Raw genomic sequence first — 17,938 nt, forward strand, 5'->3', positions numbered from 1 at the left:
ACCTGCAGCAGCTGGCATTGCTACACAGCAGCAGTTCCTTACCTTCACAGCAGACGGTGCAGTAGGACTGCTAACTGTCCTCATCCACCACTTCCACTGCAACTCTGCTCTCCTGCTCAGCGGATCTGTTCATGAAGCCAGGACAGTAGTAAGGAGCAATTCAACTATAGACTGAGCAAGTGCAGAATGTGCCTTTGAACATTTAAAAGTTCACTGTCGCTGTTGGTCAGACTTCAGCGCAACCAACATTCCCAATGTTATTGCTGCTTGTTGTGTACTCCATAATATCTCTGAGAGTAAGGGGGAGATGTTTATGGCGGGGTGGGAGGTTGAGGCAAATCGCCTGGTGTCCGATTTTGAGCAGTCATACACTAGGGCGATTAGAAGAGCACAGGAAGGCACGCTGTGCACCAGAGAGGCTTTGAAAACCAGTTTCATGACTGGCTAGGCTTCGGTGTGACAGTTGTGTGTGTTTCTCCTTGATGCAAACCCTCCCCTTTCGTTGATTTTAATTCCCTGTAAGACAGCCACCATACCCCCTTTGAAATAAAGTAACTATTGTTTTGAAACCATGCATTCTTTCTTTATTAATTAAAAAAAATGATAACAGACAAGGCAGACCGTGTGGGGTGTGGTGGGGGAAGAGGGAAGGACATGGCCACATTGCTTATTGTAGCCGCACTAAAAAAATCAAACTGTTTGAATGACAGCCTTTTGTTGCTTGGGCCATCCTCTCCAGTGCAGTGGCTGCGTGCCCAGAGCCTCCCCCCCACATTCTTGGGCATCTGGGTCAGGAAGCTATGTAACATGGGGAGGAGAGTAGGCAGTTATACAGTGGATGCAGCAGGGGGTCTGTGCTCTTGTTGGCTTTCCTGCAGCTCCAACAGACACTTCATCATGTCCATTTGCTCCCCCATTAGCCTGAGCATCAACACATCCTGCCTCCGCTCTTCACGCTCGCTTAATTCTCTCCTGGCCTCTGAATGCCTCCAAGCATTAAGCTGTGCCCTATCAGTGCGGGAGGACTGCATGAGCTCAGAAAACATGTCATCACGAGTGTGGTTTTTTTCCACCTTCTAATCTGCAATAACCTCAGAGACGGAGATGATAGGGGGAGCGTAGAAACATTCTATGCTCTACGATTCTGGGAGGACTGCATGGTCACGTGTGCTGCTGAGTTCACCACACTGACCAAACAGGAAATGAAATTCAAAAGTTCACGGGCTTTTCCTGTGTACCTGGCTAGTGCATTAGAGTTTACAGTGCTGTCCAGTGCGGTCACAATGGAGCACTCCGGGATAGCTCCTAGAGGCCAATACCATCGATTTGCATCTGCACTACCCCAAATTCAACCCATCAAGGTCAATTTTAAGTGCTATTCCCTTTGTCAGGGAGGAATACAGAAGTCAATTTTAAGAGCCCTTTAGGGCGACAGAATGGGGTTGGTTGTCATTTTAAATCTATCTAACATGGCTAAATTCAGCCTAACCCCATAGTGTAGACAAGGGCTAAGTCACTGATACAGAATCCCACACAGCCCTATTGAATTCAGTAGTGCTTTTCGTAGACTCCAAGTCCACGCTAACCAACCCAGCTGCACTACTGGGGTCTGAGTGGGTAACACTGACTTTGTAGCATCACAGATAGGGCTTGGCATGGTTGTTTTTTGTTTTGAAAGTTATTAAAGCCCTTTTAAGAATAGAATATTGCTGGTAACACCTCTGCATAAGCCAGTTCAAAGAAGACAGAACCTCTTGAAGCAGAGGCGGTGGGAATGAGCTAGAAAAGGAAGTTTAAATGTTCAAATGCTTTTAATGGTACTCTGCCAAGAAGTGCAGGCATCAAAATGAAGAGCCAAAGAGGTAGAAACACACACTTCTCACAAGCCCTCATGTGTATTTTGATAGGCAGCACTTAAACAAGAGAAAAAACATTCTTTAGCCTCTAAAGTAACAGTCTCCAGATAACCAGAGAGTAAACTTCACTGTCAGGAAGGTCCCATAATCCACCCACCCTTTTTACAAAAAAAACCACCACAAACCAAAAAAACACACCCACCACACACACACACACACACACACACGCACAGCCCCGAGTTGGCCATAGGCCTCCCATGGCTACACTGGAGAGTTGCAGCGCTGGTGATGGGGTTACAGCACTGCAACTCACTCTGTGTCCATACTTGCAAAGCACGACCAGCGCTGCAACTCCCTGGTTGCAGCGCTGGCTGTCCACCTGGTCTGCTTGGGGTGTAGCGATTCCAGCACTGGTCATCAAGTGTGGCCACCAAAAAGCGCTTTTATTGGCCTCCAGGCTATTAGGAGGTATCCCAGCATACCTTTTCAGCCACTCTGCTCATTGTTTCACACTCCACTGCCCTGGGCTCAGGTGACCCACCCTTTAAATGTCCCGGGAATTTTAAAAATCCCCTTCCTGTTTGCTCAGCCAGGTGTGGAGTGCAATCAATCAATCAGTGACCATGCCTCCACGCTCCAAACGAGCCCCAGCATGGAACAGTTCCGAGCTGCAGGACCTCATCAGTGTTTGGGGTGAGGAAGCAGTGCAATCACAGCTGCGCTCCAGCCGTAGAAATTATGATACGTATGGGCAGATATCAAAGTCCTTGCTGCTAAGGGGCCATGAACGGGATGTGTTGCAGTGCAGGGTAAAAGTAGAGGAGCTGCGCAGTGCCTACTGCAAAGCCAGTGAGGGAAACCGCCGCTCAGGAGCTGCCCCCACGACCTGCCGTTTTTACAAGGAGCTGGATGCCATACTTGGGTGTGATCCCACTGCCAATCTGAGGAGCACGATGGAGAGTTCAGAGCAGGGAGAAGTGGGGGAGGGTGTAGAGGAAGCCGAGAGTGAGGCTGCTGGGGTGGATGGAGACACCCCGGAGTCCCAGGAGGCATGCAGCCAGGAGCTCTTCTCAAGCCAGGAGGAGGCTAGCCAGTCACAGCAGCTGGAACTTGTTGGTGAAGAAAAAGCAGAGGAGCGGGTTCCCAGTAAGCAGATTTTATTTTTAGGATGGAAATGTTTTGTGAGAGGAGGGTGGGGGTTATGACTGCCTGCCTGCATGCCTAAATGTGGAATAGCCCATTGATTTGGTCTATCACGTCTCTGTAATCGGCCTCGGTAATCTCTTCAAAAGTTGCAGCCAGAGCGTGGGCAATGTGCTTGCGCAAGTTTATAGGGAGAGCCACCGTGGTCCTTGTCCTGGTCAGGCTAACTCGTCCGCGCCACTGTACCGCGAGGGGTGGGGGGACCATTGTTGCACACAGGCAAGCTGCATAGAGACCAGGGCAGAATCCACATTGCTGTAGAAGACCCTCCCCCTCTTCCCAGGTAACACGCAGCAGTGATATATCTGGCAGTAGAAAATCCTGTTGAAAATGTAGGGATAGTGTTCAGTGCAGGTCCCCAAGTAGCTGTTCTCTGCTTTCCCCAATGCACAGAAACCCCAGTAAGCCCTGAGGCAGTTCCCCTTCCCAGGTGAAGTCGCGGCAGAAACACTCACCCCATTACTCGCCATGCCTTCACTGCCGTGGCCTCTCTGTGCTATGTTTGGTATGTGTAAATGATGCTACAAATAGTCTACAAACTCCTTCACTGTGATAATAAACAATGTAGCCTCTGTATTAAATGTTTCTATTTCTGTTATTTTAAGTGTCCTTGAATCCTCCAGCCCTATCACCGCCTGCGCGAAGACTACAGAACTTGAGGAAAAATCCTAGGAAATCAAAAGAAGATTTGATCAAAGCAGTTATGAATCAGTATGCCAGAGACAGTAAGAGGCTGCAGGACTGGAGAGAGAAAATGCATGAGTGGAGGCAAACATAAAGCAGGAGAAAGGAATTGGCTACCAAGAAAAGCACAAAGCAGCTGATAAGCCTCCTGGCTCGCCAAACGGACTGCATGCAGTTTCTCGTAGCCATGCAGGCAGATCAGTACCATGGTAACCCCCATCCCTCCCAAAGCTCTCTCCCTTGTTCCCCAGTGTTTGCAAAAAACACCTTTCTCCAGCAGCCTGGTTCTTACCACCACCAGCTGCCCCCAACACCTGTACGTTCACCTACCAGCCCTGAGAACTACAACCCTTATCCTATGCACTCAACCCCCATCACGATGCAGCATATTAATCCTGAAGTGCAGCAGGCATTGAACAGCAATCCAAGCAGGACATATTCAAACCTCTGAATGTACAGTCCACCCCCCTACCCCCCTGCCCTTTTATGTACTGTATTTTGAATAAATGATTTCTTGGCTTTTAAAACATTTTTTGTTATTGCAGAAAGTGAGAAATACTGTACCCCAAGGGAAAAACGGGCACAGCAAAGGCACCAAACATTACTGTTGGCTTTCAGCCTCAAATTGCTCCCTTAAGGCATCCCTAATCCTTGAAGCCCTTTGCTGGGCCTCTCTAGTAGCCCTGCTCTCTGGCTGTGCAAATTCAGCCTCTAGGCGTCGAACCTCGGAGGTCCATTCCTCACTGAATGTTTCACCCTTCCCTTCACAAATATTATGGAGGGTACAGCACGCGGATATAACAGCGGAGATGTTGCTTTCCCCCAAATCTAGCTTCCTGTAGAGACACCTCCAGCAACCCTTTAAACGGCCAAAAGCACACTCCACAGTCATTCTGCACCAGCTCAGCCTGTAGTTGAACTGGTCCTTGCTCCTGTCAAGCTTCCCTGTATACGGTTTCATGAGCAATGGCATTAAGGGGTAAGCGGGGTCTCCAAGGATCACAATGGGCATTTCGACATCCCCTACTGTGATCTTGCGGTCTGGGAAAAAAGTCCCGGCCAGCAACTTCCTGAACAGGGCACTGTTCCGAAAGATGCGTGCATCATGCACCTTTCCAGGCCATCCTGAGTAAATGTCAGTGAAACACCCATGGTGATCCACAAGCGCTTTGAGAACCACAGAGAAATACCCCTTGCGATTAATGTACTCGGATGCCAGGTGGGGTGGTGCCAGAATAGGAATATGTGTCCCATCTATTGCCCCTCCACAGTTAGGGAAACCCATTTGTGCAAAGCCATCCACAATGTCCTGTACGTTCCCCAGAGTCACGGTTCTTCTTAGCAGGGTGCGATTAATGGCCATGCAAACTTGCATCAACACTATTCCAACGGTCAACTTTCCCACTCCAAACTGGTTCGCCACCAATCGGTAGCTGTCTGGAGTTGCCAGCTTCCAGACTGCAATAGCCACGCGCTTCTCCACTGGCAGGGCAGCTCTCAATCTCATGTCCCTGCGCCGCAGGGTAGGGGTGAGCTCAGCACACAGTCCCATGAAAGTGGCTTTTCTCATCCGAAAGTTCTGCAGCCACTGCTCGTCATCCCAGGCTTGCAGGACGATGTGATCCCACCACTCAGTGCTCGTTTCCCGAGCCCAAAGGCGGCGTTCCACGGTGCTGAGCATGTCCGTTACTGCCACAAGCAATTTAGTGTCTTGCGCGTCAGGCGAATCAATATCATCATCTGACTCCTCACTGTCACTTTGGAGCTGAAGAAATAGCTCCACTGCCAAACGTGATGTGCTGGCAACATTCATCAGCAAGGTCCTCAGCAGCTCGGGCTCTATTTGTAACAGAAATCGCGCTGCAGACTCACAACGGCGCCAAACTGCTTGGAATGTGTAGCAAAGCACCACGGGGCGTTGGAACAGGAAGCGGAAAGACCCGCACCCTTCCATCCCCTTCCCACAACCCACAGCGCCAAAATGGGACGAGGTGCTCTGTGGGATAGCTGCCCACAATGCACCACTCCCAACAGCGCTGCAAATGTGGCCACACTGCAGCGCTGGTAGCTGTCAGTGTGGCCACACTGCAGCGCTGGCCCTACACAGCTGTACGAACACAGCTGTAACTCCCAGCGCTGCACAAATGTAAGTGTAGCCATACCCTCAGAGGCACAGGGAGCTCAAAAGAAGCTCTCCTCTCATTAAGAATCATTTCAACTCTCTCCATTTGTTTACAGTGGTAATGTCCTGCTTTTCAATCACTTCAACTATTACAGCAATAAAGGCCTCTATGCTATCCTATAAGTTGCTACGAGTAACTGATCCAGGTCACATTATTCACATGGTGCAACTATTCAAGATACCTTTTAATTAAGGTGACATTACATGAAACTTTATATTCTCTAGGACTCCAGTGAGTGGTGCAGAGGGAAGCCAAAATGCTTTGAAATCTGGAAGGGGTTTTAGTCAAAGAAGGAAAAAATTGCTATTATGTCTCACCTCCGCATCCTGTTTGATGCTAATCTGCATGGGTGAGATTAGGAGCAGTGATAGGGAGCTATATTTCATGACCTGCTCCTCCCCAAGAAGGTCCACAGCAAAGTCAAGCTTAAGTTTTGCATCAGGCAGAAAAACTGCCCTGCACATTCAGATTCCCCTCCAAGAGGGCACAAAGAACACTTTGGGCCTTAAGGACCAGTAGAAACTCATTGGTCCATCTGAACTGTAGGTGCTGCAAACTAGCATGAACAAAAAGTCCCTCCATGCAACCAGCTACTAGGTTTCACAGCACAGGGGTCTGAGACTCAGATTCTAATAGATCCCTTGTTTTCCACTACATTTTCTGAAATTGTTTCCTGGCTAAGTCACACCTGTTAGGGGGTTCAGATCTCCAGGAGGGATAGTGAATGGATAATAAGTAAACTGTTAGATCAGAGGTTTTGAATTAGTGCTCCCCTACACCATCTTGGGATGGGAGCATATTGGCCCCATAGTGCTGATCCACTTTGAAGAGTAACTGTGAAAACAGCAACTTCTCAATTAACACGTGCTTACCTTAAATAACAAAAAAGTTGTTTTTCTTCTCTTAGCCCACAGAACCAGTACAGCTCAGACTGTGAGCTAGAGCCTATTCCACTTTGTGCATCACCAGGAACACTATACATTCCCATTACAGGCCTGTTTTGTAGCATACTCACTGTGTGCGCACACCCCTGCATCAGGAAGCAACGCTGCCAGAAATAAGGACACCAGTTTTTGCACATCACTCACCCTCTAGAGTCTTGAGTGAGCTAGTCCTCCAGCCAAGTCTCATAAGAGTCCAAAATCCATATCTGTCTTAAAGAGGCTAGCTGAATATCCAAGTAAACTAATAAGTCTTTTACCCCTCTCTAGCCCCACTGAAGTGCTCTCACCAGCCCTATTCCAGAACTCGCCCCCACCCCACCACCCTTAGAGGGCACCCTCCTGCAGGAAATTCCTACCTCTACTCTCTCACACACCTAGTGAGCTCCCTCAGCCTGTTTAAGAGGCCTAGATGACTAACAGCTCATCCTCTAGCTTTACCCCCTCTGGTCAGGATGAACCACACAGGTGTTCAGCATGTCACTAATTGGGGTTTGATTTTCTTCTGTAGGTGGTGATGGGGACTTATCTCCTTACCAGGCCCAATCAGCTGCACCTGTGTATACCCAGTGACAGAAATAAACACTTGTCATTGAGAGTATAGTGTTTGTAGAACCTGCATGCTATGTGAGGATGAATCCAGGTCACCTTTGCTAGTCTGGCAGTTGCTGTAAAAACACTTTTTTGCTTGTAAACGGGGAACATTTTGCTACAGAATTATTGAGACACAACAAACATGGAATCCCCCAAATGTCACTTTCATAGAGCATAACATCATTTCAGCTGATTCCGAGGACAAAAAAACCATCTTTTTGAATCTAGATATCTGGTTTAAAAATTACTGTCTAGTTCTTTTCCCTCAACTGCTTCAGCTTTTTTGCGGGGGAGAGGGCACTCCCATATTGAGAACTCTCTTCCATAGAAACCCTTGCCTGCTTCATCACATATTCCACATGAAGCAGTGGAAACTGCTAGATCTCTTCCCAGGCAGGGTATGAAACACTCACAGCATATAGTATGCAGTACTGGTGCCACTTTTGGAGTTCTGGTGGTTTCTGTGTAAGTGAGCAAGGTACCACACTTTTTCATATCAAACTTTATCTGAAGAAAATATTAAGGTTGCAAAAGTGAGGAAATACTTAAGTTAAGACTCCCCATGCAGTCTCAACTCTGCCTGCTCATAGACATGCATTACAATAATATTTGATATGAGCTCTAGTAACAACATCACATACTACTTTTGCAAGAACGCCTGCCTCAATCATGTGCATGCTGGATAGAATTATCATATGGTTAAGGCATTAGATTGGGACTCAAGAGATCTGGTTCTTATATTACTGCCTCTGCTACAGGTTTCCTGCGTGTCACCTTGGACAAGACACTTAATCTCTGCATGCTTCAATTCTGTAAAATGAGGCTAATACTAATCCATGTCCTCATGGGATGCTGTAAAGATGAGCTCATTAAAATTTGAGCAGTTGAATACTATTATGATGGAGCTATAGACAACCCACAGATCAGACATCCTGCACTGAGTGAAGCATGGTGCATAGCAAATGAATTAGGGCCTCCTCCTGACTCAAATTCTGTTAAATTAGAATAGTGGAAATCTGGATTGACTCCAAAAGCAGAGTTAGTTTAAAGCAAAATTTGGTCCTCGTTGTGTAGGTTGGTTGGTGTGCAGTACAAAGGGCAGCTGAAAATAACTTACACACATGTACAAGTACTTATTCTTATTTTCATGGATTAATTCCCTTAAAGAAAAGTGATTTAAAGTGTTAGTTGGCAGCAATTAGTAACCATAGCTTTCAACTTCACTACTCTTACTAATTTTAAAATATTACACTCTTTCTTCACGTATAGTTTTGCGCCCAACTTGTTCATTGATAGAGGCATTGTTTCTATGGAAATAATCATCAGTGAAAACTACTGTAATGCATAAGCACCAGGAGCCTGCATTATGTTTGTGCATTCAAACATTGGATTTTCTTGACTCTTTAGAGCTTAAAATTGCAGCCTCATTGTTTTCCCTGCATATTCTTTTGCTCTGTGTTTGTGTAAATATTTGGGTATGGCCCAAATTTTCAAGAATGACTGTGCTTTTAGGGTGCTTGTCACAAGGTGCACTTACCATAAGTGGCACCTCCTCCTAGTTGCTCTGGGAATTAGCTCTGGCCAGGCATTTCTCCCTCCTCTGGCACTCTCTCTCTCATCCTCTGACTCAGGGTATTCCCCCTTCATGACTTGGCCTGCTGGTCAGGTCACTATATGGTTCCCTCTGGGGAATGGAAGGGGTTACAAAATCTTTCCAGAACAAATTGTCCTAGGCAATCCCCTGTCCTTTCCCTAATCTGTGCCACATTCCCAGGGGCTGGTAAGGGAACCCAGGCCCACCCTCTTCTCTGGGTTCCAGCTCATTGCCCTTCTAAATAACAGCGAAAGGCTACACTCCTGTTTCTTGCTGTTATCCTTCCTGAGTTTTCTCCTACCTTCCTGGCTCTCCATGTTTGCCAACTTCTCCACTCCTAGTAATGACATCCTAGTGCCCTACAACCCCTTGCTGGTCTCAGCTCCTGAGCTTTATCCAGGCCCCTCCAGTTCCTGTCCAGCTGAGCCTTGTGTCTAATCAATTCTCTGCTCCCTATCTCCTTCTCCAGGTACAGCCTGGGCAGTTAATTGGCCAACCTGGCTATCTTAACCCCTTCCAGTCTTGTGCAGTGTGGATGCCCCATTACAGCGCTCAACCTGAGATACCTTAAAGCATGTCTGGATTTTCAGAGGGCAGCTAGTCAGTACTCCATTAAAATGGTGTTTCTTCAGGTTTCCCAACACAAGCCTCCAGAACTGCTTAGTCACTTTTTAAAATGTGGGTTGTTTGCCTGTGCATGTATGTGGAAGGTGCTCAGAAATTATGTGAGGTAAGTATCAAAATATGGGTAAACAGCGCATAAAAATAAATACAAAGAAAAATGAGATGCATGAGGGTATGGACTTCAAACAGAATAAATGGTTTATCTTAAATTTATGCTAGTGATAGACTATAAAGTTAGCAGTGATGTATCAACCCTTGAGGCTGTCTTCATGACTGATTTATATAGAGAAATAGTAAGGATTAACTCCTTTTACAAGGAGTGTCTCTGCATTTATTATGCATTTATTCAGCCCTCAAAAGGTGTTTTACATAAAGAGAGAGAATTTCTCAGTTAAAAGAAAAAAAAGAAGAGCTCTTTAATAGGACAAGAGCACATAAGAGATTTTTTTTTTAATTGAAGACACTGAATTTAAAAAACACTGAAGATGATAAATCAGGTTATGCTTATCCTACAATACCTCAGGAAACATGGTGACGTTTTGCCTCTATTATTAAACACAAAAGCTTCATGATACAATGTTTTCTTTGAAAAAGAATACTGATGAGATCACATTTGACTGCATATTTACCACCTTATCTACTATATGAACAAATACTGTTCTAGTGTCACTGGCATTGCAGTTATGAAATAAGACTAGGGCACAATTATCATGCAGGGTTTTTACTCTAGTGCTGTCATGTTACATTTCATACAGCATTCACTCTTGTATTTCAGATGTTTTACTAATGCCATTTATAAGTCTAATGTCAAATGAATGTAAGTGCTAAAACTTAGTCACCTGCCTAGAAAGCTTTACTGAAGCAAACGTAGAACCCTAGGAGTATAGGCTAAGTTAATAGATATTATGGCCCTGACTATTTTTTTCCCCTCCTTGTCACTTGCACCAGTGTACATTCAGAAGTAGCTGTACTGAAGTCAGCGTAAAACTTGTGTAAACAAGAGGACAGTCAGGCCTTGTGTGTCTGTGCACTAACACAGTTGATTTACATTAATTAGAATTAAAAGTTTTGCTACCCGTGGCAGAAAATAAAGTCCAGCATTCAGATTCTTAATGTAGTTCTTAGCTACCAGCAAGAAAATGCATACACAATAATTAGGCAGGCTGAGTCTGAATCCCAACAGAAGCAACAAATGTTCATAGGAAACTTGCATGGTAAAGCTTAAGGGTATTATGAATAGTCATGATGACTTGCTCACTAATTATTTGTTCTGTGCTTAGCTACAGTTATTTTGATCTAATGGTTTTATCAGTGAATATAGTTTTCCTTATGTATCAGAAGGGATTTGCAATACCTAAAGCTCTCATATACCTCTGATATTCTTCTCTCTGTTTATTTTCCCTCATCCAGCTTTTGATGAGTCATTGGATTATCTCTAAATCCCATATACAGTTTGGTAACAAGCTTTAATCGTGAAACATCAATTTTTAAAAACAGGAGAAAGTCACATCAGATTAAATTGGTATCTGTGAATCTAGCTTTAAAACATGTTTTTAAATAGATTTTCCTGGTACATGACTTTTTCAAAGCATTACCAAAGGCTGGTATTGTGTGACTCACTTAAAAAAAAATACACATTTTCATGAAACAATTTTTGACACAGTTTTCTCTGTAGTTGCACTGGGTTCAAACGCTGTAGGACTGCTCTTCCTCTAATATCAACACCAGCAAAGTGCACACTGCTGTATTCTCTAGAAAAGGTATGAGGGGGAATAGCAAATATCGTGCAACCCTGCCCCAAGACACAGATGACAATGGATGGAATCAGAATGTGGAAAGAAACTTCTAGAAAACCTGACATCAGTGGTCCTTTGAATTCTGTGAGGTACCATGTCTAGTATGAACTTGAAAAGAAACGCATTTGGCCATGTTACGTTCCGTGTACACCAGAGCAACCTCACTGACTTCTCTCTGCTCAGTGGGAGCAGATTACTTTACCCTAGAGCTCTATACCACATTATATACTAATGGGAGGAGAGGTGAGGGAATGTAATCCTCAAATGGACACTCAAGTCAAATTCAACCCAAACTGTTAATTTTATATATATATATTATAAAAAGATTTTACAGGTTGCTTTTTCTACTCCAGGTTCCTGTGACCAGCCCTAACCCTAGGTATTTCAGAGGAGAGCACATACCTGCGCTCTCAGCCCTATTACATCGTACTCCAGTCCTAACTCTCATATCTCATCTACAGTAAAGAAGTAAATATTTTATCTTGCATGGTGGCAGTCTGTATTTGAGAAATAGCCTTCCTCCAACATAGTCTTTTTCATTTATTTTTAATAGAAGTTGTATTGAATTACTGAGAAACAAACCTTTCCATTTCTTTTTTTCATGTTTGTGCTTAAAGGTTATAACTTTCTGTAACTACATTTTGACACTTGTTACTTTTAACATCCATAACAACTGTCACACATCAAATTCAGGCAGTTGCTAATTTTATTTTTTGAGGAAGTGGCAGGGGAGTTGTAGGTGGTTTTGTTTTGGAAGGATTTGCCTAAGAGGAAGGATAAAAAAAACCTTTAAACTTTTTAAATGACACCTGAAAGGAGAACCTGTGGGAACAGCCCATTATCTGAAGTCCTTGTATACATTTTTATGGTTTGGATTGGCCAGAGAGGGTAGATTACAGTTCATCCGCTTCAGTTAATCCCTTTCCTTTCATGCTGTATTTCTTGGAGTTTTATTGTGTTTAATTTCAATGCAAAGGACATTAGTGTTACTGCACAACCTGATGAATGTTTATGTTGGGGGTGGGAGGACAGAGGGGATGTATATGTATACACACATTGCAATTTCTTTCTTATAAATAGAGTTTTAAAGAACTTAATGGTAACAAAAGAGTTCATTTTCAAGCAAATCTCATCAAAGCAGTTTATTAAAAAACAAATCACTTATATTTTTGCAACTCAGGCCTTACTCCTGGGGGAATTTTGCACCACTGCGCAATGCAGAATTTTGCAGAAATTAATGTTGTGCACACAGAATTTCCTTTCCCCAACAGAAATGGGCTGCAGTGCTTCTGGCTACCACGATGGGCTGCTGGATCCAGCAGAGCCCAGATCGCACAAATAAGACACTGTCAAAGGGAGGGAGCTAGAGGTTTCCTGGCAGCTGCAGTTCCCAGCATGCCCTGAGAGGAAAGCCTTGCAGTTCTTGCGCATGAGAAACAAAGTGAAACTAACCAGGAAAAAAGTGAAATGTAATGTTTTCATGCTCCACCAGAAATTCCAGAAAAGTAAACATCATAAATGGTGAAGAGCAAATTTGACATAAACCTCTTTTAGTTTTACTAATCTGGAGTGTTCTTAGTAGAAGCTCTGGCCTCAATCCTCCAAGCTGTTAACTTCAGTGCCTTCATGGAGCCCTAATGAATTGCAAAAGGGCTCTGAGTACAGTAAGGGTTTTTGTGTAGAAAAGCTTGAAGAACTGGGGTTTAATGCTTTATTCTGAAGGCTTTTTTAAAATGAAAAAATGTAATTATAAAACAAAAGGGAAGGCTTAGGGGCACAGTGTACAAATACTATGGCAGAGTGCCACAAAGACTGTATCTGCTCTTGCAGAACACAGCACGATCAACAAGAAGGTAAATTTTTCAGTAAGGGCCAGATTGATACAGTGACCTATGTTGACTAATACATTACACATGAATAGTGCCCCTGAAGTCAATGGGACTACTTGTGGAATCAGAGATTACTCAGTGTGAGCAAGGGTATTGCAATCTGGACCCCCATGAACAATAGTATAATGTTAATTTCTTGAATGATTATGCAGTTTATGCTCATTAATAAAACTAATGGCAAAAACAGAAAGCCAGATTTGTCACATACACCCTAATCGAAAGACAAAACCAAACTACAAATTCTGCACAGTATTAAACGTGGTTAAATCTTACCCTTTGGAAACTACTCAATTCTGAGGTAAATATTGCATTGGAGAAAGCTATTTTATATGGTTTTAGGGAATGCTGTGCTAAAAAAGAATTTTCTGAAACTAGATGTATAAGATAATGGAGACCCAGAATGGGACTTACTCCATCCTACCAAAAACTTCTTCCCTGGTCTGAGCTCATGATATAATCTGTTCCCCTCTGCTGCCTTCTTGAAGCCACTCTTTAAAAGAGCAGACACATTGGGAGGTCAGGAGAGAACAATGAAGTGAGCTGTGGAGAAAAGCCAACCGTGCTCAGAGAGAATAAAAAGCATGAAGCCTTCAATTTTTTCCACTTGGAAAGGTGGTGTATCACTCTGCCCCACTGAGTGACTGGGCAACAAAATGGCAGATGAAATTCAGTGCTGATAAATGCTAAGTAATGCACATTAGAAAACATAACCCCAACTATCCTTATAAAATGATGGGGTCTAAATTAGCCATTACCACTCAAGAAAGAGATCTTGGAGTCACTGTGGATAGTTCTCTGAAAACATCCACTCAATGGGCAGCAGCAGTCAATAAAAGCAAACAGAATGTTGGGAATCATTAAGAAAGGCATTAAGAAGACCAAAAATATCATACTGCCTCTATGTAAATCTGTGGTATGCCAACATTGAATACTGTGTGCAGATCTGGTCGCCCCATCTCAAAAAAGATGTATTGGAATTGGAAAAGGTTCAGAAAAGGGCAACAAAACTTTAGGGGAAGCAAACAGCTTCTGTATGAGGAGAGATTAATAAGATTGGAACTTTTCAGCTTCGAAAAGAGACAACTAAGGAGGGATACGATAGAGGTCTATAAAATCATGACTTGTGTGGAGAAAGTAAATAAGGAAGTGCTATTTACTCTCTCATAACACAAGAACTAGGGATCACCTAATGAAATTAATAGGCAGGAGGTTTAAAACAAACAAAAGGAAATATTTTTTCACAGAATGCAGTCAACCTGTGGAACTCCTTGACAGAGGATGTTGTGAAGGCCAAGACTACAACAAGGTTTAAAAAAGAACTAGATAAGTTAATGGAGGAAAGATCCACCAATGGCTATTTGCCAGGATGGGCATGGAGGGTGTCCCTACCCTGTTTGTCAGAAGCTGGGAATGGGCAAAAGGGGCTGGATCACTTGATGATTACCTGCTCTGTTCATTCCCTCTGGGGCGGCAACTGTTGGAAGACAGGATACTGGGCTAGATGGTCTGACCCAGTATGGCCGTTCTTATATAACTAATACTTAACTTGACTGCTGAAAAAAATTATGCATTTTGCTAAGCTGGTTAACATATCATTGATTGAGGGTGAGTGAGAAAGGAGGACAATCCATCCTGTTAGCTGCAGGCCACTAATATAGTCCATGATAAATGATTTGATGTCTGGAATTTTCCTGTTCTAGTGCTTATTCTTTGCAATGGACATGTTGTAACTGTTAGTGCTAAAAAGAGTGAATAAAATGGCAAAAGAAAAAAGTAATTGTGAGTGGTATAAGCATTTCTGTTCTGTTAAAAAAAATCAAAGTACAAAACACCAGGATTGTGTACCCATAAAATACAGACAAAAATATAACCATTTGGTAACTGATCACTTTAAGTTTTATTTTGTTCTCCATCAACCTAACAAAACACTTAAAAAAAAATTATGACAAGATATCAGCAGAGCTATAATACCCCTCCTCTGCAACCTTATGAGTTCTACCCAATACTGAGTTTACTCAAAACTGAGACCAGCCCTCTCTCAGCTATGGTGGTGGTGGTGAAGTCCCCAAACACTTAATCCTACTCTCCCACTCCAAAATCACGACACTGGAAAAGGCTATTTATAGAGAATGTGTTTTAGTACTGTGTACCTACAATTGCATTACTGATATTAGGCCAAGTCCTGCTCATTTGAGCAATCTCATTAAAGTCAATGGGACTACTTGTAGGATTTAGCACACATCCCGATGTGCACATTACTGACGTTTGAGTTTCTTGGCTACTTGTGATCCTTTTTGATAGTGAGAAATAATCTGAACAAGGATGAAGCAATTAATGAAAAGGAAAAGCAAGCCAGCCAGCCATATAAGTAAAAAGGTATTTTTTCCTTTAAATTCCAGAAAATATGCAGGTGCCAGCCACATTGTCTGTCCAAGAAACCACAGAAGGAGAAGCAAAACACCTCGCTGCCAGGACATTCTCACAACAGGCATTATAAGGGGCAAGAGGCAGAGGTACCAAAGAAAATATTGGGATGTGCACACTTTGTTAAAACTTACAAAAATAGCAGTATGTAGGAAACAACAAAAGACAAGGTCTTTGTAATAGGCTAAAGACACAACTAGAAGAAGCACCAGCTGTGGCAGGAAAGCTGAGAGTCCTAGGGCAAAACTCCATTCACTCTCTGCAGTCAAATACAGCATGTAGAAATAGGGGGAGAAATTATGACGGATATCCCTCCTGGTCAAATGGTAGAGGTAGGTATGTTCCAAAAAATCCCAGCCATACAGATAATAAAATGAAAGGCTCAGGGCTGCAAATGTAAATCCACTAACCACCACAAAAAACAATACATCACGGTTCAGCAGCCTTAAAATAAGCTGCCAGAAGTGGTCCACAAGAGAAAACTTTGATTTTTTTAAACAGACAGTATCTGTTTTCCCTTTTCCCCAGCATCCATTATTCTGCAGATGAAGGGCTACTGGCAGGGCATAAGTCACTGGGTAAATTTTCATATGCACTGAAAAGCCAAAGAATATAGCAGATTTCACTATGTTTCCTTTTTCTATGTAATACATGGTGGCAAGCACAAGTACTGCTACAAGAGACTCTGCATTTCCTCTGCTGGACACAGCTATTGGTAGAGGATTAAGAAGCCAGAAAGCACAATACCCGAAGGCTTTGCTGGTGTCCACTTCTCTGAGCAGCAAGATTTGGTATATGAGGTATGCAGCTATTAGATCACCAGTAATGAAAAGCAGCTTTCCATAAAGAGGAGTAAGGTAGATGTTTGGAGTTAAGATCCAGCTCAGCAGAGCGGTGTAGCGGTAGGTCGCTCTTCGGTATGGGGAGCTCCCCTCTGTTACGAATCTGGCGGCATCTGTGAACACGTGATAGTCAATGTCTGTATATTTCACCAGCATGGTCCTGTCTTGATAGACTCCGTACAAGACGAGAGCGAGTCTGAGGACGACAGCCGCGCCGATCAGCACATCCCTCCTCAGCAAGGCCCTGGCCACTTGATCCCTGAGAGCCTGGTGCGACGGCATCGGGCCGTGGGAGGGGGTGTGAGTCCGGTGCGATGGCACTGGGGGGGTGTGTGTGTCACAGTGCAACTCCAGAGGCCGGAACCGGACGTACCCTCTGCCCAGGCTCTGCCCAGTGCGGAGCTAACCTCGGCCTTTCCGCCCTCCCCGGGTACTCGTGGGCCGCTGCCGGCGGGGGCGGGCTGGGGCTGACCAGGGTGGAGGCAGGGCCCGGGACGCGCGTTCCGGCCCGGCGCTGAGAGCCGGCGGCGGCCGGGCCCTGCGGAGCCGCACGCGGGTCTCCTCCCCCCAGGCTGTGAGTGAGGCCGCGCGCGCCCCCTGAGCGCGAGGCAGGGTCGGTACCTGGCCCGGCCGGGCAGGAAAGAGGTTCCCGAGCTGCCCCGCGCTCTCGCCGCGTGGAAAGAGCCCAAACCGCCACTGCTTCCGCGTTAGTGGGCGGGGCACCAGAAAACCCCGCCCCTCCACCAGTGGCAGGGGAGGCTAGTGCCGCCAGGGAGGGCGCATACGCATTGAAAACCCTGACACCGCTGCCTTCAGTGCCCTGCCCGGGGCGGGGCCCGACCTATCGAGGGTCCTCTGCTGCTGCAGGTGGTTTGGCTTCAGCAGCGTCCACGTGTGTGAGGAAATCTCCGGGCCCCCCGCCCCCAAAGGACAGAGTTCCCGGGCGTTGGGGGGAGAAGATGCCCCTCAGCCCTGGACACAGCTGCTGCAGTGTCACCATCACTGCTCCCTACCCTCACCCCAGAGTAACACAAGTGTCAGACGCTCTCAGGTGGCTGTGACACAGGCAGGTCTGCGTTGCCAACAGTGTATTTAAAAAACAAGGGACTGTTTTCTTAGCACCTCCTCCCAATATTATTATTGATTATTATTAATAACAATAAGCAATACTCACCCCCGGGGGTATTCCTTGCTACTTTTTGCAGCACTCTGCAACTTCTGATCTTATTGTACAGAGATGAAAAAATAAGGGACTATTGGGAACCCATGCTGTTGGCTGAAATTTAGGTACATCAGATATGAAGTATC

The 17,938-nt window shown here is 44.8% G+C and overlaps 1 protein-coding gene across 1 annotated transcript; it reads right to left on the minus strand.

Annotated features, from left to right (window-relative positions):
- Positions 1 to 12,602: 12,602 nt before the first annotated feature.
- PIGM (phosphatidylinositol glycan anchor biosynthesis class M) lies at positions 12,603 to 17,330 on the minus strand. The gene has a single exon (XM_050950433.1). The coding sequence runs from the start codon at positions 16,910 to 16,912 to the stop codon at positions 15,620 to 15,622; it is 1,293 nt and encodes a 430-aa protein (XP_050806390.1). The 5' UTR covers positions 16,913 to 17,330; the 3' UTR covers positions 12,603 to 15,619.
- Positions 17,331 to 17,938: the final 608 nt, after the last annotated feature.

Source organism: Gopherus flavomarginatus, chromosome 4 (assembly GCF_025201925.1).
Source record: "Gopherus flavomarginatus isolate rGopFla2 chromosome 4, rGopFla2.mat.asm, whole genome shotgun sequence".
In the NCBI taxonomy this organism is placed as follows: Eukaryota; Metazoa; Chordata; order Testudines; family Testudinidae; genus Gopherus; species Gopherus flavomarginatus.

What these genes read in the sequence shown, in the direction of transcription:
- PIGM (XM_050950433.1), bottom strand. Translation starts at nt 16,912, where the DNA reads ATGCCGTCGCACCAGGCTCTCAGGGATCAAGTGGCCAGGGCCTTGCTG.